The 24,407-nt window shown below is 44.0% G+C and overlaps 3 protein-coding genes across 8 annotated transcripts in view; 1 reads left to right on the top strand and 2 right to left on the bottom strand.

The window, feature by feature from the left end:
• The window catches only part of YEATS2 (YEATS domain containing 2), a 194,662-nt gene extending 190,154 nt beyond the window's left edge, over nt 1-4,508 (top strand). For all 6 annotated transcript variants that reach the window (XM_037839564.1, XM_037839566.1, XM_037839548.1 and 3 more), the window contains 3 exons: nt 499-573; nt 1,219-1,292; nt 2,705-4,508. In XM_037839564.1, coding sequence (XP_037695492.1) covers nt 499-573; nt 1,219-1,292; nt 2,705-2,813 — 258 coding nt within the window. In that variant the 3' untranslated portion in view covers nt 2,814-4,508. The remainder of the gene's footprint in view (nt 1-498; nt 574-1,218; nt 1,293-2,704) is intronic.
• A 2,239-nt stretch (nt 4,509-6,747) lies between these two features.
• MAP6D1 (MAP6 domain containing 1) lies at nt 6,748-12,890 on the bottom strand. The gene is made up of 3 exons (XM_037839595.1): nt 12,434-12,890; nt 9,106-9,223; nt 6,748-8,538 (listed from the first exon to the last, which is right to left on the bottom strand). The coding sequence occupies exons 1-3, from the start codon at nt 12,820-12,822 to the stop codon at nt 8,458-8,460; spliced, it is 588 nt and encodes a 195-aa protein (XP_037695523.1). The 5' UTR covers nt 12,823-12,890; the 3' UTR covers nt 6,748-8,457.
• A 3,601-nt stretch (nt 12,891-16,491) lies between these two features.
• PARL (presenilin associated rhomboid like) overlaps nt 16,492-24,407 on the bottom strand; it is a 77,609-nt gene continuing 69,693 nt past the window's right edge. The window contains exon 10 of the mRNA XM_037839578.1: nt 16,492-16,867. Coding sequence (XP_037695506.1) covers nt 16,756-16,867 — 112 coding nt within the window. The 3' untranslated portion in view covers nt 16,492-16,755. The remainder of the gene's footprint in view (nt 16,868-24,407) is intronic.

Raw genomic sequence — 24,407 nt, 5'->3', positions numbered from 1 at the left:
GTATAGATGTGGCACATACCACTGCTATTATACAGGAGAGAATTATTTTATTTATCCACCCCTGATGAAACTTAGCATCTCTTTTGCAGCTGCCCCCTGCACAGATGCTCAAGACCCAAAGTGAAAGACAGGAGTAAATGGAAAATGGAGCAAGGTGCAATTTCCAAGTATATATTTTTTCACTTTTCACAAACAGCACCTTAGAGGCTGAATCTGAACCTTCCAAATTCATGGCAAATCCTGATCATGTTCTATGAAAGAGATTTGGGGATAAAAACAGGATTAGAGTAGCATTTTTAACAATCAGAAACATGGAAAAATAACATATTCTTCCAGTTGTTACATTCTGTGTTACTTCCCTATGAGTTTTGTCCAGAATGTTTGTTGAGCATTCTTTCAACTGGGCATCTCTGTGGGTATCAGAGAAGTCTGCTCGTTTGGACAGAGGCTGTTTAAAATGTAGAAATACAAACAAATTGGCTTTCTCTGCTTTTCCAGATTGGAATCACCCTGCAGCCTGTGGCACTCCACAGGAATGTGTATGCATCAGTGATAGAGGACATGATTTTAAAGGTAGGTGCCTGCTGGGAGCTGCTGCCAGAGCTGAAGCACTGAGAGGCCAGCCAGGAAGTACAGTCTGGATCCCAAGCCGTTTTGAAGTAAATTTGGCTTCATCTGGGTTTTTGTGCTAATCTCACGCTAAAGATAATTTTATTAAGTGCCACTTAAATTGCCTTTTAAAAAGTATTCTGGGGATAAGAATCATCACTCTCAGTGCTTTAAGGAGGTGGCAAAGGCAAAACTTTGGGTTTCCTCTATATGTCACAACAGCAACAGAGAAACAGCTGGGAGTATCCTGTCCCTAGGGAAGGAAGTAATAAAACCACAGTGCCTTTATCCAGTCTGATCCTAGTTTAGGAATTCTTTCCTGGGTAGATCCCCCTCAGTTATAGGAATACCTCAGTAGTCACCCTCACTTCTGTGTTCCCTAAAAACAATGTCTGATTAATGAAAATTACCCCGATTTGTAATTTCTCAGAATCATGGCCTCTGTATATCATTTGCAGGGTGCTATTCAGACTTTTAATTTTTCCTTAAGGACTTTTTGATCCCTAGATGCAATTGTTTCAGAAGTTTAGAGTAAGGGATGGGGACAGATCCACCCCTCTTCCTAGCAAGTAGATAACCATTTCTGAGAACATCATCTTGCTGTTGTAGGCTACAGAGCAGCTGGTGAGTGATATCCTGAGACAGGCTTTGGCAGTTGGCTACCAGACAGCATCTCACAACAGGTACTGTGATCTCTTTGTGGGTGATATGAGGTTTACAGATATTTCTCAACAGTTCAGTTGCCCACCAAGGTGTTTTATACTTAAATCAATCCAGTAAGAGATGGGATGTCTGTGCTTGGGACATGCTCAGAGATAGACAGGCTCAAGGGTCTGCTCTGTCACTTTGAGAGAATCCCTTGGTTATGAAAGCTTGGCATTTCCTGGAGGTCTTCCTAATCACTACTTCAGAGACATCTAGAACTCTGTTATGTTTAATCAGTTCTTTGCAATTAAAAACAATAACAATGTCCCTTATGTGCCAGGTGTTACATGTATTACCTAATTTATTTTTCATTGCAGAATTATTGTTCCCTTTTTAAAATTGAGGAAACTGAGCTTTGCAAGGTAATTCTACCTGGTTTTCCCAGCAAATACATGATAAGAACCTAGATTCAAACCTGGGTCTTATTAGCTCTAAAGCACGTGGGCTTACCACTACTCTTTGGTGCCTCCCTAATTATAATTGATTGGGACACTGAATTTTGCTCTATTGCTGGGCCCTGAAAGAAAGACTCAGCCTTTTTCCCTCATCTTGGCATTCCTTCCAGAGGCAACAAATATTGTTTTATCCCACTCTGCTAAGGCCTGTCATAAGTATATAAAATTGTGACAAAGTACCTGATCATGCAGAGAGGCCTAAATCAGAGAACTGTTAGGTCAGACTTCACAAGAGTATAATATATTGGACAGAGTAGAAGAGGTCTTTAAGTAAAAACAATGGGGGCTAAAATAGTTTCTTTAATGCTGTTTATTATCCTGCTTGAAATTTGGGAGTGAGCTGACTACCTTCTGTGGCCTCTGCTCAACTCCAGGCCCTGACTCTTGGAGAGGTGCTTTTGATGAGAACATTTAATGTCACACTTGGCTTGAATAACTCCATCTCCCATCTTTCCAAGAGACAGGTCTCCGAGTTTTGTGGTGCTTTGACTCAGCTTTCAGTCTACTAAGACTGAATTATAAAAATATCATTCTGTTCTGCTATCCACTTTCTTCCTTTCTCTTTTCTCAGTCCTTAAGAGTTTCTTTTTCTAAAATCTTTCACCCAACTTCTAGAATTCATTCTCATGCCTGTGACTGGGAAGTCAGATTTAAGTCTTGATAGGACTGACTGTGATTGAGGGTAGGCCAGACCTGTCACCAAAACTGAAAAGAATGAGGAAAAGAGAAAAAGAGAACACACCTGGTCACATATACCCACCCACCCCATCCCCCCCAAAAGGTGGTCCTAAGCCTTACCTTGGCACTCATTATTGTCCCCTTCCATTAGGGCCTTGCATGGGATGGTCCTTTTGGTAAATTAATTTATTAAATTTTTAGATACTAGAGAGAATACCCTGATAACACTTTTTTTTTTTTTTTTTTTTTTGGACCAGGATTCCCAAAGAAATTACAGTGAGTAATATTCACCAAGCCATTTGCAACATTCCTTTTCTGGACTTTCTCACAAACAAACACATGGGGATATTGAACGAGGATCAGTGAATGGATGAGGATGGCCCCAGAATAGCAGGATTGGAAGCAGCATCCAAAGCATGGGAACTGCGATGACTCCTCTGCTTGGGGACGGAGGTTTTCTGTGTGCCTCACAGCATCATGGCTGCCAAACCATTGCCTCCACCTAACTTACTGTTAACATCAGTCCCAGATGAAATCCCTTTAAGACAGAAGTTTGTTTCCTAATTGTAGAGTGAAGCTGTGAGTGGGTACGTGCTCTGTCAGTTTGCATCTGTTCACCGTCTGTAAAGGCTCCAGGAGAGAGTCACAAGAGCTAGGCCAGGCCGTGGGTGTCAGGTCCTTCCCTCTGGGTGTCCTTGAGGGGGCATCTTGGGTGTGATGCTTCAGGGGGTGGAAAATGAGTCTGGCAGGCTAGGGAGTTCACCTGTTTGTGGACCAGAGTTACAGGCAGCCCCAGTGGTTACCCTGGTAACATCTGAGGAAGGATTGGGTGTTAGACTCCGCAAGTGGTTCTCTGTTCCTGCCTGGCCTTGGTGTGGTGGGCTGAGTGTGAGTCAGCTACAGGAAAAGATAATGCCATATGAAAAGCCATAAAGGCCTAGTAGCTGCAAAGTGACCACAATTCTTTTGTCATAGAGCACAAACTCAGAGCCATTTCAAGGGATAAACATATCCCTGCCTGGGTCAGCATCCACAAATCCTGGGCTCTTGGTGGCATCTCTCCACCAGTTCTGGGTGTGGGTGGCAGATGGCTGTTTCCACACCATTCACGTGGTAAGCAGGACCTGCTGCTGCCAAATCCACATTGAGTGGCTGCTAGTGAGCGAGCAGCCTTTGGGACAGGCTCTGCTGAGGTTGTTTGTCATATCAGTGGATTCAAATCCTGTTCTCTGTCAATGCAGTTTTTCCCAAAAAGGAAAGTGTTTGAAAGAAATACCTGTGAGTGCCTTAAAGGTAGAAAAATAGGTGCTCAAGCCCAGAGACAGGGACGTCAGTGCTCGGAAGTAGTAAGAGGAGACTGTGTCCATGAGCAGAGCCGTCTCAGTAGAAGGGAGAAACGGATACAAGGAGGTGTAGCAGTGCCACTGTGTGATGTCCAGGTCCACTGAAGATACTCTGCCCCAACCTTCCTAACATGGTCTGTGTGGAAGGTAAAGAAAAGAACTTGTTCTCAGTTAGGGCTCTCCTCTTACTCTATTCAAAGAAAAATTTGAAACCTGTGAGTTGGAGTCAAAGAAGCTTGTCCAAGTGATGTAATCCAGGTTGTCATGATTTCCATAGATGTTTGAGACAGGAAAATAAGGTGGGCAGGTGACTGGATGAATATCTTGCCTTTTTGATGCCGCATATAAGGGTTGCAAATGCAGAAGGAATCTGTTCAATAGGGTATAGGGCATGCCTTGGCTTAATAATAAAATAATTTAGTATATAGAGGCTCAAATACTCTATATATGAACTACTCCAATGAAGATTAATAGGCAGGTGTGTAGGTTCATTCAGCAGGTGGACTGTGATTGAGAGCCACAGGATGGAAGGTTTCATCCAAATGAGAACACGTGCATTTATTACAGGTGTGAAAGCCTAAAGAAATTACCTACTGCGGAAGAAATATTAAATGATTTAACAGTCTCCATGTGTGTTAACATTTCAAATGTATTTGTATCATAATGTGTAACATAATTATGTAACAAAAATGTCTACAATAAATCTTTTAGTATTTGTGATGGCTTTTTCTGAGTTTGGAGCACTATATTTGGGTAGGGCTCTTGCAGTAGGTCAGAAAGAGTTGGAACGGAGGGAAGGTATAGGTATTTGTGTGTTATATATCAGTTCCTCTACTTCTTTCCAAAAGAAATTCCAGCCATGCAAGTTAAAAGATTAGTTACATTAAAATCTAAAAACAAAAAAACTAGACGATACATGTTGACTTGGACATAATTATTTCTGACAGTTTGGGGCTAAGGAAAACTGCGTGATTGAGCTCAAGCCATGGCAAAGAGGGAAACAGCTCCTGTTGTCTAACAAAGAAACATGCTCGCTTATCTGCCAAGATCAAATTGGTCTTTGCTGCAGTCTGGAAGAAAATTCTCCAGAGTCCTTATGTTGTGGCCATCATGTTTCATAAGGCTAAAGAGATTACCCAAAAACTGCAGAAGCAAGTCAGAAATGACCACTTTTTATAGTAACCTTTAATAAGGGCTAAAGGCTTTGAAAGCTTTGATTCTTTAAAAGCAAGAATTTCTGCAGGCAGGCATTCTGAACAGTCCAAGTGTGTAATTTCTTGGGAACTAGGCTTCGCTCAGGGTCAAAATTTAGAGACTCGCGTAGTCTGGAGGAGTGAGGATGGGAGTGCTCCTTGGTCTCACCTTCCTGGACGTTACGGGCTCAGCCAGGATTTTGACAGCGGCCACACGGCAGGCAGCTAAAATCCAATGGCACAGGCAGTATCTGACATGGAGAGTCCTCTTACTTATTGAAGGAACCTGGGTGAGTGAAGCTGGCAGAATTGGCATTTGGGCCTCTTCTTGACCCAGCTGAAGGGTGAGTTCCTCCAGCTGCCGGGCTCGGCTGCGGGGCCACCGTCCAGCAGGCCCAGGCTTTCCCCAAACACTGCTTTCCGGATTGTCCTAAAGGCCTGGAATTCGCACCACAGAAACAGGGAGGTGGGATCTGGGTGTAAATGACGGCGGCCCACCCAGCTGAGAAAGGACCTTGGGCTTTCCCTTCTCCAGGCCTGCACAGTGCACCCCGCATGCCTGATCAAGGCTGTTGCTGGCCATGGCCACTTCGGTTATGGGATAATTAACATGGAGCACTTTCTTTTGGCTGAAATTAGCTAACAGAGTGAACTGGTTTTTATTTTTAAAACCTCTTCCTTTTAAAGAATTAATACAAAAATGCTTATTGTCAATAAACTTAAAAGTATAGGAAAGTGTAAAAAAATTAAAATTACTCACTATCCTCCTCCCCCCATTTCAGAAATATTTCAATGCATTTCTTTTTCTAAGCATTTATATGTATGTATAAGATACACATGGGTTGGGGCCACATGGTTGAGACTTTAAGTTACTTTTTAAGGCCATTCCAGTATCATGGTGTTGGGCTTTACTAAAACCTAGAGTGAGTGGGAGGGAGTTTTTTTTTCAGAATCCAGTTCTCCTAAAAACTAATGAAGCCTAGTAAGGAAAGTTACCAGATTCAGGTGTTTGTGACAAGTTGCTTGTTCTGGTACATTACGAAAATGTACATGGGCATATAGTATGCTTTCCAAAGTCAGGCCTGTCTTGGAGTGGCTGTTTTCACCACTCAGCCAACACTGTTAGGAAGGGGCAGATCTGATTTATGCAGGTTGAGTTACTGCGGGGTGATCAGTCCTTTAAGGCAAAAGAATGAAAGGACTTCAGCCAGCCGCTGGAGAAAGGCAGAGCAGCCAGCTGCGCAGGGTGACACTGGGCAGATCTGGTGAGGGGAGCTTTTGAGCACAGGCAGCGCAAGTTGTAGAATGTCAGTAGCAGCAGATGGACCAAAACTACAGATGGGATAGAACAGGTTCCCTGGGGGAGGGGGCGCTTAGGCAGGAACAGCTAGATCAGCTCTGCCAGGCCCTGTACCAAGCACCGTGTCCATAAACACTCAGGCTCTTAGAAAGCCAACAGGTAGGTGGTACCACCCTGACTTTACAAATGAGGAAACTGAACCTCAAATTACTCATGGCTAGTGAGTGGCGAAGCCAGGATTTGAGCCCAAGACTAGCTTCAAAGACTGCTTTTGCCCTAGGCTCCTGGATGAAGGTAGGGGGAAAGGGGTAAACACAATAGAGGGGAGGTTGGTGGGTTCTGTGAAATACTACATATTAATGCCAGTAGGGGCTCTGCAGCCCAGAGTTCCTCTGGACGCAAGCCTGTAAGTGATACAGGCAGTAGCCACATTACGCTGAAGCCCTTATTACCAAGAGACCTGATGAAGTATGAGCCAGTGCTCGTTTATAATTAATTGAAAGAAACAAAACAAGAAATTGAAAAGGGTACATTTTTGCATTTTAGTAAAATCGGAGATTGTACAGTTAATCCATTCATTTCCCACAATGCTTAGCAGGCAAGTCTCGCTTAGAAACAACTAACATGCAAACCAGTGAAGTCTGAAATAATAGAATCTTTGTGTAAGCATATCGTTTTGGTTTTCTCTTTAAAATGATTCTCTTATTAGAGCATTTCCTTTGCTGGAATGAGGGGACGGGCTGTGCCTGCCAGAGATAGCACCTCTGAGATGTCTCCCTTTGCAGCCTGAGCTGGAAACGCTGGGCCCCACCTCCTCGCCTGCAGGGGTTCTAAAATCAGAACACCAACACCTACTGCTTCAAGCAGATGCTCATCGGACTAGAGCCCACGTGCAGGCTAGGGAGGAATAAAGATCCAAATCTTTGGTTCTTTATCAAAAAACTTCCTGACTGAGCGTGAACCTTTATTCTCTAAGAAGGGACATGAACCCCTTCAAAGGCTTGAAGGGCTGCTGCACAAGGAGCAACCAGGGTTGTGCCATGTGGTGCAAGGGGGTTTACGGGGAAAGAAGAGCTTTCCAAAGACGAAATGAGCTGCCTCCTCAGGAGGTAGTGAGCTCCCTGTCACTGTGAGAGCAGAGCAGAGGTGAGGCTGTCAGGGTTGGTTTAGATGACATTTAAAGTCTTTCAGGGACTGAAGCTAATTGCCACCTTCTTCAGAAAAAAAAAAAAAAAAGCTTCCAGTTCTTAGCCAGTGTGTATGGTAGCCCCTTCTAGTCATCTGTACATTAGAGGGAAAAACAGATTAGTAATGAAATGTGGAGCTAAAACTTTAGAAAGCTACCACAGAGTACATGTCATTCATTCATTCATTCATTCATTCATTCATTCATTCAAAGCTTCAAGCACTCACCCCAAGAAATGTTTTGTTAAAACTAGAATTATCTTGGCCACAAAGAAATTAGGTCTTTAAAATTGAAGCTCTGTGGCTGATTTTCGGTTTCTTTTGGTCATTTCTTCCTGGTTACTTGGCATCACCATGACTCACCTAAGAGTCTTCTACAACTTGAACAGGTGGAGTCATTTGTAAGAATAGCCAAGGTCATCACCTTGGATTACTAGAAGTTATAAAATTAACACAAGTGTCATGCATCCTGAGAAAACAACTAAAAGTGCACATTACTGGTTCTTTCAAGGACGTGTTATGTCCGTAAGTTTCAGCCCCATGGACCAATTCTAGTTCAGAGTAGAAGCGATCCTCAAGTACTGTGAGGCTGGCATCACGTTCTTCAGATTTAAAAACTGAAGGGTGGCCAAAATGGACTCCTGAAGAATGATCTGAAGCTGTCCACAAAATTCTCTGGGAAGATGATGGTGAGGCCCAGAGTTGAGCTGGGTCCTGTTTCTGTGCCTCCGCTGCTCAGAGCCAGGCCTGGCTGCCCTGGGTGGCAGCGTGGAGAGGAGTTGGTCACAGTGAGCTTGGGGTCGTTCCCCACAGTGAGGAGGAAGAGCCCCTTTCCTCTCCTCTGACAGCACAAGGTCAGTACCAGAAAATCATCCCAGCCCCTGGTGGCTGAAGAAAGGCCCAAGCCTGGTGGCAGAGGGTGTGACTGCACTCTTCAGCGCTCTTCTCTCCACAGCCATGGTTGCTGCCACCCTCCAAGGCATGGGCAGTCACACATTGAGAATCCGAGGAGCTGAAGCCTGAAAGATGGCCGAGGGGTTAGGTGTGAACTTCTTCCTCACCTCTGGGACCTGCAAAATGAAATGTGGCCACATATCAATAGGACTTTTCCTCAACTTTCCCCTCCCCAGCTCCCACGCTTCTCTTTGACCTCCAAGAGTTGAGACTTGAAGGGTCAGTGTGAAAACTTAACCACAGTGGACAGGACCACTGCATTAGAAGGCCAAATATGGTCCGTTCTGCTCCCTGAAGCCTCTGGGTGGAACTGAGAAGCTGAGTGGTCTCCACCTCCCTTCCATCTTGTCATCTCTCTTACACAAATGCTCGGGTATCAGGAAGGGCTTGTTGCTGGTGCTCATGGTCCCCAAGGATACGACTGGGATTAAGGAGGGAAAGAGACATTCTGCTCACCAGGGAAGCCAGCACAAGGTGCACACACCAGGTCATGACAGAGAAGAGCCTTGGCTTTTTCTGAGGGGCAAGGGGTTGGGTATTCAGACACTGCTGTCCCTGGCCCTTATGCCATTTTACTCCATCAAAATCTGACTCTTGGTCCCTAATCTGGAAAACAGGCTTCTCTCGCATTCCCTGCAGCTGGGAGCCCAGCCCTCGCCCCACAGCACCAGCTTCAGGCTGACCTGGAAGCTGTCCCCAGGGCTGCTGTCCCAGCCGGAGCTGTGGGTTGTGATGACAGTGGCTGGTTTTGCCTTTGTGGATCTCGAGGGCTTTGCTCCAGTCCACGCCTGGAATTCCTGTCTGAAACAGAACACAGACAACCTCGCACAGGGTCAGCCATCTCTTCCCCTGACCTCGCAGGAGCCCCTGCTGTGTGCCCCATGCTTGCAATGTCCCAGCCACCCCTGCTGCTGAAATCCTGCCTCCGCTCCCCACAGTCCTTTACCCCCATTTCAGAGACATCACTGGCAAAGGAAATGCACTCCCCAGTCAGGCAGAGCCCGTTCTGGGGGGAAAGCAGGCCTGTAGTCGACCTTTCACCTCTGCGTGCTCCACCATGAAATCTGCCCTCCCTCTGCCAGCAACTTAAGAGGCTCCACCTTTGACACCTTCACTTCCACCTGTCCTTCACCCAATCCCTTAAGGAAGGAGAGGCAGAAACGTTTCTCCCCAAGTTACAGTTGAGAAACAGACCAGGGTGCACAGGGAGTTTGGGGCAAAGCTTGTCAGCACCTGGGTGTTACTTGTCCAATAAACAGAAGTCCCTGGTCGGCACTAGGCCTGGGAGACCAGGCAAGTCCCAGCCTCTCCTGGGTTCTCTGTCACAGTCCCCAGGCCCCATAGGAATTCTGCAGCTCCCTGTCCAGAAGCCGGGTTGCTTCAAGTGAAAACAACTCAAGTTGGTTTTCAAGGTCAGTTGTCTCCAGCCCACTCACGGCTGGACATTTCCAACCAGGGGAGGCGCAACCTGCCATCACCCAGCTCTGCAAAGAGCCCCCAGGCCCGACGGCCATGGCTACGACTGACAGGAAAGAAACAGTATTGTGTTGAGTGTTATTTCAATATCAGAAGCACTTTAATTTCTGTAGTGTTTGTCTTATTAACTCCTGCAAAAGAGAGAATGAATTGTGACCACCTCAAAGACCCGAAAGATGGCCTGGCTTTTGCATGGCTCTGCATGTGGTAAGGAGCACACCCATGTGGCTGTGAGCATGTGTGCACGTGCGTGAGCGGACAGGGCCCTCGCTGGGTGCTGCTGGGTGGTGAGGTGGCACAGCCTAGCTTCCCATGGGGTTACTTTCTCTAGAAGAAAAGACCTGTTTGTTTTAATTCTGTCAACTGCTCTGCCAGATGATGAGCTCAGAAAAGCAGTGATCCTGTGTCCCCAGGAGCACCTGGCCAAGGAGATGGTCTGTGGACAAGTGTCCAGCTCTCCTGAGGCAGCACCCACATGTGGGCTGGGAGCCCTCCTGCCCCATCCCACCCACAGCCCAGGATGAACCCTGCCTCGCTGGGTTCCAGACCCGGAGGTCAACAAAACTGCCTCTTTTTCCCCTTGGCAGCAGCACAGCTGGCAGAGAGCCAGCATCCGTCCATGGTCAGCACTCAGCCCACGCTCAGGGGTGCCAGGAGGCAAGCTGGGCCACAGCCTTATTGGAGAATTTTTGCTTCAGAAGCTGTGAGGTTCCAAAGACCAGCTGCCCAAACCATCTGCTGCTCTGTTTCTCCTGGGGAAGCAGGTGCTACTGGGCACTGTCCTTCTGTTCTCAAACTGCCTCTCAGGTCTGGCAGCCTGAGCCTGCTGGCCCCAGAATGGCTGCAGGGGTCCCAGAGCAGGAAGCAAGGGGCCAGAGCCAGGAGCCAGAACAAGCCCTGTGGCTGTGGGAGGACACTCGGAGGAGGCCCCTGGGGGAGGGGCGGGTGCTGGAGCCCAGATCCCAGCTGGGCTGCCAAGGGGCTGGAGAAGGAGCTCCAAGAGGGAACCAGCAGGAAAGTTCACACCTTTTGGCCCCTTCATTCCACAGGTAGGAATTTATCCCAAAGAAATGATGATGTGAGCAAACATTTTGCTACAAGGATGCTCATCAAAGAAGGTTTTTCTTTTTAAAAAAAAAAAAAAAAAAAAAAAGCCAACAGTTTCAAAGAGCGAAAGGCCCTTTGGCCTCTCTGCCACCCCTGGGCGGCAGCCATCTCCCCTCTCCCCAGGGGTTACCATTTTCTCACACATCCATTCAGAGACATTCTGTGCTTATTTGAGCACATGTGTGTATATTAATAACCCTTTTAAAAACAAAGATGGTAGCATCTTAGGTGCGCTGTTCTGCACCATGCTTTTTTGAAACGTATTTGAAACGTATCTTTTGAGGATCTTTTGCTATCACTACATAGAGAACTTCACAGCACCGTCCTATGGATTTACTATAACCAGTCCCCTGCAGCAGCAGGACACGGGTTGGGTCTATCGTCCACTGTACAATGTTGCAGTGTAGGGACAGATACCCCTCGCCCCCACCCCGCGCTCAGGGATAGCTGTAGGACAAATTCCTAGAAGTCAAACAGCAGGATCAAAGAAATGGTGGTTTTAATAACGCCAAATTGGAAATATCCTAACTAAAGGAACAGATAAACTATGCATATTCATAGGGTAAAATACTGCACAGCTATTAAAATTCCTGTTGTACAAGAACATCTAGTAACGTGGACAGGCATCCACAATAGGTGAAAAAAAGTACTATGTACAGTAAGAATCTAATCATGTAAGAATATAGAAATGGACATGCATTCAATAGCATGTTAAAGTTTAGAAATACCGGTTTAGGGGTGGGGTTAAGGGGATATTTATTTTCTTTGTAGTAATTTCTGTAATTTCCAATTTTTCTACCCTGAATATGTATTACTTTTGTAATAAAAAAAGAAAGGAGTAAGCCCCCAACCCATCCCCACCCCCCACCCCCCGCACCCCCGTGGTCCAAGTGCACGGGTGAGGCTCGGGGAGGGCGCAGACCTGGCCTCAGGGCAAAAGCAAAGTCAACAGCCCGCAGTCACTCCGTGGGTGCCCAGGGGTTGCCCCCCACCAACGCCCCCAGAGAGGGCGCTGACCAAAGAGGGCTCGGGGAGTTGACCTGTGTGCGCCCCTCCATGGCTAGGACCCCGGGTGTAAGTTAAGGGGAATCCGCAGAGTTCAACTGAATCCAAGGCAGGCCACTCTGACAGGGCTGCCGAAGCGGGGAGCAGGCTGCTGAGTGCGGCAGTGAGCTCCCCGTCAGCGGAGGTGCCCATTCACTCGGGCTGGTCAGGGAACTGGGAAGGCGCCGTCTGCAGTGCCCTGGGACCAACAGGAACGACCTCTGAGGCCAGGCCGCCTGCAGCTCGTGTGGGGTGGGAGAGTGGGAGCGGGACTCGGGCTCCTCTTTTTTCCCTACCCACCCGCCGCCTTCCAGGCTCCGTGCCTCAGTTTCCTCCGACCAGCGAGTCTAGACGCGAGGCGTTCCCCGGCCCCCAGCTTAATACCTGTAGGAAGTGGTCGCTGCTGCAGCCGCGTCCGCGTCGCCGATGGGGAGCACGTAAATCCCCCTGCCGCCAGGCGTGGGGGGCGCGGGATGTTTGTCCCTGCGGCCGCCGGCCCCCGCCCCGCGCCCCTGGGGCGCATCTCTGGGCCCCGCGGGCACCGTGCACACGCCGAAGTCGCGCTGGTACTGAGTAAGCGGCACGTCCCGGCCGGGGTCCCGGGTGCCTGCGGGGGCCGGGCCCCTGCGCGAGGCGGCGCCGCCCGGGCCCGGCTCATCATTCTCGAGGTCCGAGTAGCTGTGCAGGGTCAGGGGCACCGCCACGTCGGAGCGGTCCAGCTGGTTCCAGCGCCGCGCCAGGCAGCAGAGGCGGCTGATGCAGGGCCACGCCATGCCGGCCCCGGCCCCCGCGGCGCCCCGCGCTCGGCGCTCGGCTCCCGGAGCTGCCAGTGCTCCCGGCGCTCGGGGCCGCGCCTCCCCCACCCAGCATCCCCGCCCCGCTCCCTTCCCGCGCCGCCGCAGCGCCGCCCCCCGGCCTGGGTGGGGATCCGGGAGCGGTTGGGCTCGGAGACAACCTCGCCAAGGCCCGGGCCCCGGCGCGCGAGGCTGGAGCGGAGGGTCCGCCGCAGGAGAGGGGAGCAGAAGCGGGCATTGGGGGAAAGGTTGAGGTCGCCAGGAGCCACCTGAAACCTCCGGGAGTCAATTATGTTTCGTAATTTGATTCAAAATTTAATCCAAATTTTAATGATAGTTAAATGCTTAATTTTATTATACTTCATAAATTTTATTGATTTTAATTAAAATTAAATTTTAATCCACATTTAAATGCAAAAATTGAATCCAAATGTTATAAATTAGACCTGGCTTTGCAAAGGCCGAGGGCCCAAGGGTGACAATTCCTTGCTAACCACCATCAGCCAGCACCAGGGGGGCAGTCAGAAAGCAGGAAGGGTCTTTCTTTGGTCTCCGTGGGACTCAGCTGGCAACCTTACGGGGAGTGCAGCAATGAGGGCATCACAGGGAAGACTTGGGGCCGTGCTTCCCAGAGAACACGTGTTTGAATCAGGCTGTGAGTCAACAGACTGTTTGTCTTTGAGATGCTCGTCTGTGACCACCTATCCGATTTTCATTAAGAATTGGCATTAGTTTTAGAAATGCTCTAATTGACTTTCCCCTGAGTTTTAAAACCCCTAATTTTAAAGCATTGCCACAGAAGTTTGAGATTTATAAAGCCAAAAGCTTGGCCACTAGCTATACAAAGTTGATTTCTCCCTGTGCATTCATTACTGTTTTATTGTAGAGCTAAGTATGGGTAATGGTCCAAGCTAAAGGTCAGTCTGTTTAACGCAGAACAGGGTAGCAGAAATACTCCCTGGCCACACAACTCAAAAGGCTTCCAGATATTTTACATAAGGCCCAAGTACTCATAACACTATTGAAACAGCATTAATTACCCAGAGCTACATCTCAAGGCTCTATTTGGAGGTATCCAGTCTGCACCTCAGAGCAGAGGACTGCAGTACAGCCCTGGCCAGTCAGAATAGATTGGGCTTTCAAACCACTGCCTTAGTTTGAAGTCACAGCAAAGTGAGTAGCAGAGAGACAAAAGCACTGTTCTGAAGTGGCAGCAGCTCAGCTGAAGACAGCCATAAAGGAAGGCTGTCACGGGAGAAGAGCCATGTCCCGTGAAGGAAGCAAACGATTCCACACCAGCTCTCCGGGACCAGGACAAGCAGCCTTGTGACCTCTGTGCTCCAGAGTCCTGGGTAAGCCACCCTGGAGATGAAGTTTGATGACTGAAATACTCCCTCCCGCGGCAAAAAAGAGCCACTCTTCTATTTTTTTCATTCATCAAACAACAGTTTCAGAGCACTTACTATGTGCTCAATGTAACGCCAGGTGCCTTCAAGGTAAGCAAGTGTGTTACAACCGACAACACCAGGAACAGGGTAAACAGGGAAGGCGGGACCTGCTGGAGGGCTCAGGCGGGAATGTAGGTGTGGGGGACATGAGTGCAGCCAGTGGCCAGACCATGGAGGACCTTGGCTGCTACACTAAGGAGATTCGAAGGTTTTTATAGGGGCCAGGGAATGACTGAGTGTTTTTAGCATATGGAGAAGTACAGAGATGTTTTAAGAGACCAGCTGGGAAAAGTCTCACCAGGTTAGAGATAAGGGACTGAACTAGGAATGAGAGGAGGGGCTGGGTTCCAGGGATAAAAGATGAGAGAGGGAGCTGTAGAATGGTGCCCAGGTTTCTGGCTTCAGTGACTGATGCCAATCCTTAAGCCAGGAGTGCCACATCTGAGGTCCACCTGGATCCACACAGGTGACATATGTCCTGAATTATGAGTAGAGATACTCAGTGGGTCTGGAGCTCAGAAGTCACTCACACAGATAGATGAAGCCATGGGAAGACAGACCATTTAAGAACTATGTTGAGAGTAAGACAGGATAGTGGCTAAGGGTGGATTTGTGAGGACCCCAACACTTAAAAGCCAGTGGAGGAGGTGGTGCAGCTCAAGGCACACGAGCCAGGAGCAAGCATGTTCTTGAAAACTCAGAATCCTGAGGTGGTAGTGAGCAAGCATCAAATGCAGCAGAGAAGCCAAGAAGAGAGATTAAAATACTCTATAAATTGGGCAATTAGGAAAGTGGTGACATTTGCCAAAGTCGTGGGCAGTAAAGCTTGTGCTGTCAGAACTAGGCTTTGACTTCCCAAAGACACTCTCACTGGGAAAACAGATCTGGGCCATCCAAAGACTCCAGCTTCAAGGGATTTTATAGACAGAGAAGTGCTTCAGGGACTTGACCTTCCTTCTCTAATTGTCACAAAGCAGGGAGAGAAGACACAAGTCTTCATTGCCTATTTTTCTGGTCTGCTCATGGGAAGACATGAATTTAATTTGGGATTCTACTATGGAATGTCCATGTGAACTAGCCTGCCATTCCAACTCTGAAAAATAAATCTTGCCTCATCTTTATATCCCAGGGTTAGCCTAACACATTCAGATATGTCAGAGCAAAGTGGTGTAACCTTGGGCATTCTCCCCACCTAGCCCTGTTTCTTTACTGGCAAAGTGACAAAAGTGAGGGCTGGTTTAAAACGACCTCTCCTATTCTATTACAATAGAATTCTGTGACTGGTAGGAACAGCTGGTACTTTGCAACAGAGAAAACTTGACTTCAGCGGGAAAAGAGTATGAAGAACTGTCAAATGGTGGAAAAGTACTATGTGCTTGGTGCTTGGTTCCAACAGCCTTGTCAGGGGAGCAGGATTATACTGTCCAGGACCACATAACTCGGGAGTAGAAGTGCAGGGACCTCACCCAGAGCCTGTGCAACCCTAGAGACTCCTGCCCTCCCTGCTGGTGCCACCCACAGCCTGGCACACAGTGGGGTGAGATTAAGGTGAGCCAAACAACGCTGACAAATCTATGCCTTTACTACACCCAGTGCAAAAGCACTAGATTTTGTATATCCTTTTAGGACCACCAAAAGACTTTTAAAACTCTCCTTAAGTCCTTTCAAGAAAAACTTTTAAATTCTCAAACTGCGTTTCCTAGAAATAATCCTTCATCATGACGGCAACAAGTGCATTCCACTGCAGTAAAGCCACAATGATGACCACTGTCTATTTCCATAAGATACTCGTTAGAATATACAATTTCTAATAAGAATGCAATAGGCTCAGATTCAAGTTTGAATTTATCTGAGTCACTTTCTTCTACCCTTTAGTCACAATCATATCTTAGAAAGCAAAACCTAAAAACAGCTTTTTGTATATGCCACTCGCTGCCAGAAAACATTACCTTTCTTGGGAAAAAGAAAAAAAAAAATTACTGTAGCTGATACTTCAGATCATGCCAGAAGGAGGACACCCTTTTAACTGTCAACCAACCAAGGGAAGGGTAAATGAGTAAGATCAAATGCTTGGCAGAGACACTAGAAGGCCGATGCACAAAAACAAGAGCTTCTGCCTTCAAATCAGGTCCTTAAATATGCACCCTCATGAAGTTCATGGCTCATCAAAATATGTCAAATGCAACAATTAAAAGCAACATTTCCAGAATAGCATTAGTGTTCTTTGAAAAGAAAACAAACACCCTCTGTTTACAAACTAGAGAGATAAACCTTTATGTCACCAACTTTGTCGTAATTCACTTCCTAAGAAAGACATGTATCAGGGACAAAGTTTAAAACCCAGGAAGGTGAGAGGCTGAGCGTCTTCCAAGCAGGGGCACGTCGTGGTAAACTCCAGGGCCAATGTGGTAGTGGGCTTCCAAGTAGCGTGGACCAGATGCTCCAGTATTTTCCAACTCCAGTTTTACTTAGAGCCACCTCCTTTTTTGGGGCCATTAGTCCTCATTTCGTGCCAAATTTTCACTAGAGGCTCCCTGTTTTTCCAAATTAGTTCATGACCATAAGTAATATACCATCTGGGGAAAAGAAAAACAAACCAGGTCCAATACTCAGGAAACAGTATGACATACAATAAGTACCACGATGATATCAAGTTCCCATTTAAAAATCTAGTGCCACTGTCATTTACTATCTGGTTTATTAAAACAGCTGCTTTACTGACATAAATGATTAAGCTTTAATATAGAGAGTATGTTAAAAGCTCAAAGTAGGCCATAAAAAGGAATGCAGTTCTGATACACAACCCAACATGAACCTTTAAGACACTGTGTTAAGTGAAATAACCCAGACACAAAGGAATAGATGATGTCTGATAAATAGAAATAAGTAGAATATGTAAATTCAAAGAGAGAAAGTAGAATACAAGTTAGGAGGGACAAAGGCAAAGGAGGGAATGGGGAGTGTGCTGGTTTGAATGTATTATGTCCCCCAGAAAAAGCCATATTCTTTGATGCAATCTTGTGGGGCAGACATAATAGTGGGGATTAAGTTGGAACATTTGGATTAGGTTGTTTGCATGGAGATACGCCCCACCCAACTGTAGATAACTGATGAGATATTTCCATGGAGGCATGGCCCCACCCATTGAGGGTGGGCCTTGATCAGTGGAGCCATATAAATGAGCTGACTCAAAGAGAAGGAACTTAGTGCAGCTGTGAGTGATGTTTTGAAGAGGAGCAAGCTTGCTAGAGAGGAATGTCCTGGGAGAAAGCCATTTTGAAACCAGAACTTTGGAGCAGACACCAGCCACGTGCCTTCCCAGCTAACAGAGGTTTTCCGGACGCCATTGGCCATCCTCCAGTGAAGGTACCTGATTACTGATGTGTTACCTTGGACACTTTATGGCCTTAAGACTGTAACTGTGTAGCCAAATAAACCCCCTTTTTATAAAAGCCAACCCATCTCTGGTGTTCTGCATTCTGCAGCATTAGCAAACTAGAACAGGGAGTTATTGTTTAATGGGTACAGAGTATCTGTTTCAGGTGATGAAAATGTTTCCATAATGGATGGAGGTGAAGGTACCATAACATTGTGAATATGATTAATGCCTGGGAACTGTATGTTTGGGAGTGGTTGGGAAATTTTATGCTGTATATATGTTATCACAATTTTAAAGAGAGAGAAAGAGGCTAAAGAGAGAATTAAATGAAAATTATATGCAATACATGATCCTAGACTGGAACTAATAATGTAGAAGATGTCCAAAAGGACAGTACTGGGACAACCGAAAAAACTGGGATATACACTGTAAGCTTTATATCAATATTAAAGTTTTTGAACTTGGCAATTGTACTTAATGTGGTTATGTAAGTGAATATCTTTGTTCTTAGGAAAAGAATAGGTAAGTATTAAATAGTAAAGGGTACATGATGTATGTAACCCCCTCTCAAATGTTTCTCATTGATAGAGGAATGCAACAAATGTGTCAAAATGTTAAAAGTTGGTAAATCTGGGTAAGGGGAATAACGGAGTTCTCTGTATTATGTTTGTATTATGTTTGAAACATTTCTGTAAATTTGAAATTACTTCAAAATAAAAAGTTTTTTAGATGGTTAAAATGGCAAATTTTGTTATATGTGACCACATAAAATTAATTAATAAGGCAGAAAAAGGGTCAAAGTGGGATGGAATGACACATGAATGCTCTGAAAAGGGTATTAAGTACTTCACATACGCTACACTTTTTTTTTTTTTTTTTTGCTGGCTTTTTTTTTTTTAATCTTCATTTTATTGAGATGTATTCACATACCACGCAGTCATACAAAACAAATCGTACATTCGATTGTTCACAGTACCATTACATAGTTGTACATTCATCACCTAAATCAATCCCTGACACCTTCATTAGCACACACACAAAAATAACAAGAATAATAATTAAAGTGAAAAAGAGCAATTAAAGTAAAAAAGAACACTGGGTACCTCTGTCTGTTTGTTTGTTTCCTTTCCCTATTTTTCTACTCATCCATCCATAAACTAGACAAAGTGGAGTGTGGTCCTTATGGCTTTCCCAATCCCATTGTCACCCCTCATAAGCTACATTTTTATACAATTGTCTTCAAGATTCATGGGTTCTGGGTTGTAGTTTGATGGTTTCAGGTATCTACCACCAGCTACCCCAATTCATTAGAACCTAAAAAGGGTTGTCTAAAGTGTGTGTAAGAGTGCCCACCAGAGTGACCTCTCGGCTCCTTTTGGAATCTCTCTGCCACTCAAGCTTATTTCATTTCCTTTCACATCCCCCTTTTGGTCATGCTACACTTTTGATTCACTGTAAGTTATCACCTTTCCCATTTTAGACATGAGGAAACCAAGTCTGAAAATAATTTGCCCAAAGTACTAACAGCTTCTAAGTGATCAATCAAGAATTCACTCACAGGTCAGAATAACCATAAGCTTCAGATTCTTTAATACTATGGACAAATGCAAGAAATGTTAGAATTAGAGTTTACTAAAAACAGCTAAAATAGCTTTATCTTAAGTGTCTCCCATCTTCCTTGCTATATCATAGGGCGGTTTGCAGACCAGCAGCAAGAACATCGCCTAGAATCCTGTCGGAATGCAGATTCCACCCCTGCCCCAAACCTACTTTATAGGAATCTGCAATTTAACAAACCCCCAGGGGATTCATATACACAGAGCTGGGGAGGTCCTGCCCTACAGCAGAGGGTCTGAAGCACAACCTCACCTTAGAAATCACCTGGGGAGGTATGAGAAATCCTAAAGCCCAGGTTGCCCCAGGGACTAATAAAATCAGAATCTTTGGAAATGGGACCCAGTAATTTTTTTTTAAGCAGTTTTATTCACACACTATATAATCCATCTAACATGTACAGTCAAGGGCTCTCAGTATAATCACAGAGTTGTGCTTTTATCACCACGATTTTAGAACATTTTCATTGCTCCAAAAAGAAAAACCCCATTACTGACACAGGATTGGTTAATACGTGTGTTACAACTGATGGAAGAATATAAAGATACCACTGTTAAATATAGCAACACCTTGTAATAGTGACATACATTTGTTCTAGTTCATGGAAGAACATTAATCACCTTTGTCATCCACTACAGGGTTCACTGTATTATACCGTCCCATGTTTCATCCTCTAGCTTTCCTTCTAGTAACTTACAAGACCCTAAACCCTAAACTTCCTCTTTCAACCACAATCTCACTCACAGTTCAGAACTGTTAATTACACTCACAGTAATGTGCTACTATCACCTCTATCCATTTCCAAACATTTACAATCAACCTAATTAAAAATTCTGCACAAATTAAGCATCAGCTCCCCATTCTCTACCCTCATTTTATCTTCTGGTAACCTATGTTCTAGACATTAATTCCATGAGTTTGCTCATTATATTTGGTTCATATTACCGAGATCATACAACATCTGTCTTTTTGTGTCTGGCTTATTTCACTCAACAAAATGTCAAGATTCAACCATGTTGTTGCAGGCATCAGGACTTCATTTCTTCTTACAGCTGAATACTACTCCATTGTGTATATATATACACACACCATATTTTGTTTATCCATTAATCAGTTGATGGACCCTTGGGTTGTTTCCATCCTTTGGCAACTGTGAATAATGCTGCTGTTAACATCGGTGTGCAAATGTCTGTACGCATCCCTGCTTTCAGTTCTTCTGGGTATATATTAATAGCAGGATTTCAGGGTCACATGGCAGTTCTCTATTTAGCTTCCTGAGGAACCACCACACTGTCTTCCACAGCAGCTGTACCATTTTACATTCCCTCCAGCAGTGAATAAGTGTTCCTATTTCTCCACATCCTCTCCAACAACTGTAGCTGCCTGTTTAATAATGGCCATTCTAGTACATGTGAAATGATACCTCATTATGATTTTGATTTGCTTTTCCCTGATAGTGATTTTGAGCATCTTTTCATGTGCTTTTTAGCCGTTTGTATTTCATCTTTGAAAAAAATGTCTCTTCAAGTCCTTTGCCCATTTTAAAATTCAATTGTTTTGTCTTTTTATTGTTGAGTTGTAAGGTTTCTTTATGTATTCTGGATATTAAACCCTTATCAGATGTTTCCAAATATTTTCTCCCATTGAGTAGGCTGCCTTTTCAACCTTTTGACAAAAAGAGTTTAACATACAAGAGTGTTCAATTTTGAAGAGGTCCTATTTACGTATTTTTGCTTTTGCTGTTTGTGCTTTGGGTGTAAAGTGTAATAACCACTGCCTATCACAAGATCTTGAGGATGCTATATTTTCTTCTAGAGTTTTATGGACTTACCTCTTATATGTAGGTCTTTGATCCACTGAGTTAATTTTTGTATAAGGTGTGAGGTAGGGGTACTCTTTCATTCTTTCGGATACGGATATCCAGCTCTCCTAGCACCATTTCCTAAAGAGACTATTCTGTCCCAGTTAGGTGAACTTGGGAGCCTTTTAAAAGAGCAATTGACCATAAATGTGCAGATCTGTTTCAAACTCTTAATTCAGTTCCATTGATCAATATATCTCTCTTTACGCCAATACTATGCCGTTTTGATCACTGTAACTTTGTAATAGTGTTTAAAGTCAGGAAGTGTGAGTCCTCCAAATTTGTTTTTCTTTGTCAAGGCATCTTTCTTTGACTATAAATTTGATAATTGGCTTTTCCATTTCTTCAAAGTAGGCTGTTGGAATTTTGATTGGGATTGTGTTGATTCTGTAAATCAATTTGGGTAAAACTGACATCTTAACAGTATTTAGTCTACCAATCCATTTATTCCACAAATTCCATTTGCTTAGGTCTTCACTGATTTCTTTTAGCAATGTTTTGCAGTCTTCTAAATACATGTCCTTTACATCCTTGGTTAAATTTTTTCCTAGATATTTTATTCTCTTAGTTGCTATTGTAAATGGATTTTTTTTATTTCCTCCTCAGATGGCTCATTACTAGTGTATAGAATCACTGCTGATTTCTGTATGTTGATCTTGTATCCCATCACTTTGCTGAACACATCAATTAGCTCTAGGGCTTTCTTGTAGATTTTTGGGGACTCTCTAAATATAAAATCATGTCATCCTATATTTGAAAGTTTTACTTCTTCCAATCCAATTTGAATGCCTTTTATTTCTTTATCTTGCCTAATTGCCCTGGCAGAATTTTCAGTATGATGTTGAATAACAGACGCGACAGTGGGCATCCTTGTCTCGTCCCAGATCTGAAAGGGAAAGCTTTCAGTCTTTCACCATGGAAAACAATGTTTGCTGTGGATTTTTCATATGTGCCCTTTATCAAGTTGAGGAAGTTCCCTTTGATTTCTATTTTTTGAATTGTTTTTATCAAGAAAGGATGCTGTATTTTTGTTAAAAGCCTTTTCTGCACCAATTGATATGATCATGAGGTTTCCCCCCTTCAATTTGTTAAAGTGGTGTATTACAATAATTGATTTTCTTGTGTTGAACCAATTATGGTGTGTAATTCTTTCAATGTGCTGTTGGATTCTATTTGCAAGTATTTTGTTGAGGATTTTTGCATCTATATTCATTAGAGAGATTGGTCCTTGTAGTATCTTTATCTGGCTTTGCTATTAGGGTGATGCTGGCTTCATAGAATGAATTAGGTAGTGTTCCCTCCTCTTCGATTTTCTTGAACGAGTTTAGGCATGAATGGCATTAATTCTTCTTGGAATGGCTGGTAGAATTCATCTGTGAAGTCCCCTGATCCTGGACTTTTCTTTGTTGGTAGGTTTTTGATGACTGATTAAATCTACCTACTTGTAACTGGTTTGTTGAGGTCTTCTATTTCCTCTGGAGTCAATAGACATTGTTTGTGTCATTCTATGAAATTGTCCATTTCATCTAAGTTGTCTATTTGTTGGCATGCATTTGTTAATAGTATCCTCTTATGATCTTTTCTATTTCTGTGGGGTCAGTAGGAATGTCCCCCCTCTCGTTTATTTATTTGCAACTCCTCTCTTTTTTTTCTTTATCAGTCTAGCTAAGAGTTTGTCAATTTTATTGATCTTCTCAAAGAACCAACTTTTGGTTTTGTTGATTCTATTTTTGTTGTTTTTCTCAATTTCATTTATTTATGCTCTAATCTTTATTTCTCTCCTTCTACTTGCTTTGGGATTAGTTTGCTGATCTTGCTCTAGTTCTTCCAGGTATGCAGTTAGGTCTTTGATTTTAACTCTTTCTTCCTTCTTAATGTAGGCATTCTCTCAGCACTGCCTTCACTGCATCCTGCTTTAAATCTGACTCATTTTCATTCCTCTTAAGATATTTACTAATCTCTCTTGCCATTTCTTCTTTGACCCACTAATTCTTTAAGTGTGTGTTGTTTAATCTCCATACATTTCTTAATTTTCCAGTTCTTTGCTGTTATTGATTTCCAGCTTCATTCCATTATGATCAGAAAGTACTTTCTATAATTTCAGTCTTTTTAAATTTATTGAGACCTGTTTTGTGACCAAACATATGGTCTATCTTGGAGAATGATCCATGAGCACCTGAGAAGATTAAATATCCTGCTATTTGGGGGTGTAATGTGCTGGATATGTCCGTTAGGTCTGGTTCACTTATACTATTCAAGTTTTCTGTTTCTTTATTGATCCTCTGTGTAGATGTTCTATCTATTGAGAGTGATGTACTGAAGTCTCCAACTATTATCGTAGAGACGTCTATTACTTACTTCAGTTTTGCCTGAGTTTGCCTCATGCATTCTGGGGTACCCTGGTTAGGTGCATAAGTATTGTTATTTCTTCTTCATGGACCATCCCTTTTAAAAATATATATTATGACCTTCTTTGTCTCTCATAGTATTTTTTGCATTTAAAGCGTATTTTGTCTGATATTAATGTATATAGCTACCCCCGCTTTTTTTTTTTTTTTTTTTTTTAATGTTAATGTGGAATATCTTTTTCCAGCCTTTCACTTTCAACCTATTTGTATCCCTTGGGTCTAAGGGGAGTCTACTGTATAAAGAATATTGATGGATCATATTTTTGTTATCCATTCTGACAATCTACGTCTTTTGATTCAGGAATTTAATTCATTAACATTCAATGTTCTTACCGTAAAGTAGTACTCACACTTTGACCCTTTAATACTTTAGCTTTTACACGGCCTAACTCATTTTTGTCACTCTTTTTACCCTTTTAGTTACCCTTATTGATAATCTTCATTTCTACACTCTCCTCCAAGCCTCTCTCTCCTGTCTTTTCTTTTAGGCCTGCAGAACTACCATTAGTATTTCCTATAGAGCAGGACTCTTGTTAATGGACTCTCTCAACTTCTGTTTCTCTGTGAATATTTTAAACTCTCCCTCATTTGTAAAGGACAGTTTTACCAGATAAAAAATTCTTTGCTGGAAGTTTTTCCTATTTCAATACCTTAAATATACCATACCACTGCTTTCTTGCCCCCGTGGTTTCTGATGAGAAATCGGGACTTAGTGTTACTGAGCATCCCTTGTATGTGATAGACCGCTTTTCTCTTGCTGCTTTCAGAATTCTCTCCATCTCTGGCAGTTGACAGTCTGATTAGTATGTGTCTTGGAGTACATCTATTAGGATTTATTCTGTTTGGAGCATGTT

The sequence above is a fragment of the Choloepus didactylus genome, chromosome 1, assembly GCF_015220235.1.
Source record: "Choloepus didactylus isolate mChoDid1 chromosome 1, mChoDid1.pri, whole genome shotgun sequence".
In the NCBI taxonomy this organism is placed as follows: domain Eukaryota; kingdom Metazoa; phylum Chordata; class Mammalia; order Pilosa; family Megalonychidae; genus Choloepus; species Choloepus didactylus.
The sequence above is the reverse complement of the archived record's forward strand: the minus strand, read 5'-3'. Positions and strand labels throughout refer to the sequence as shown.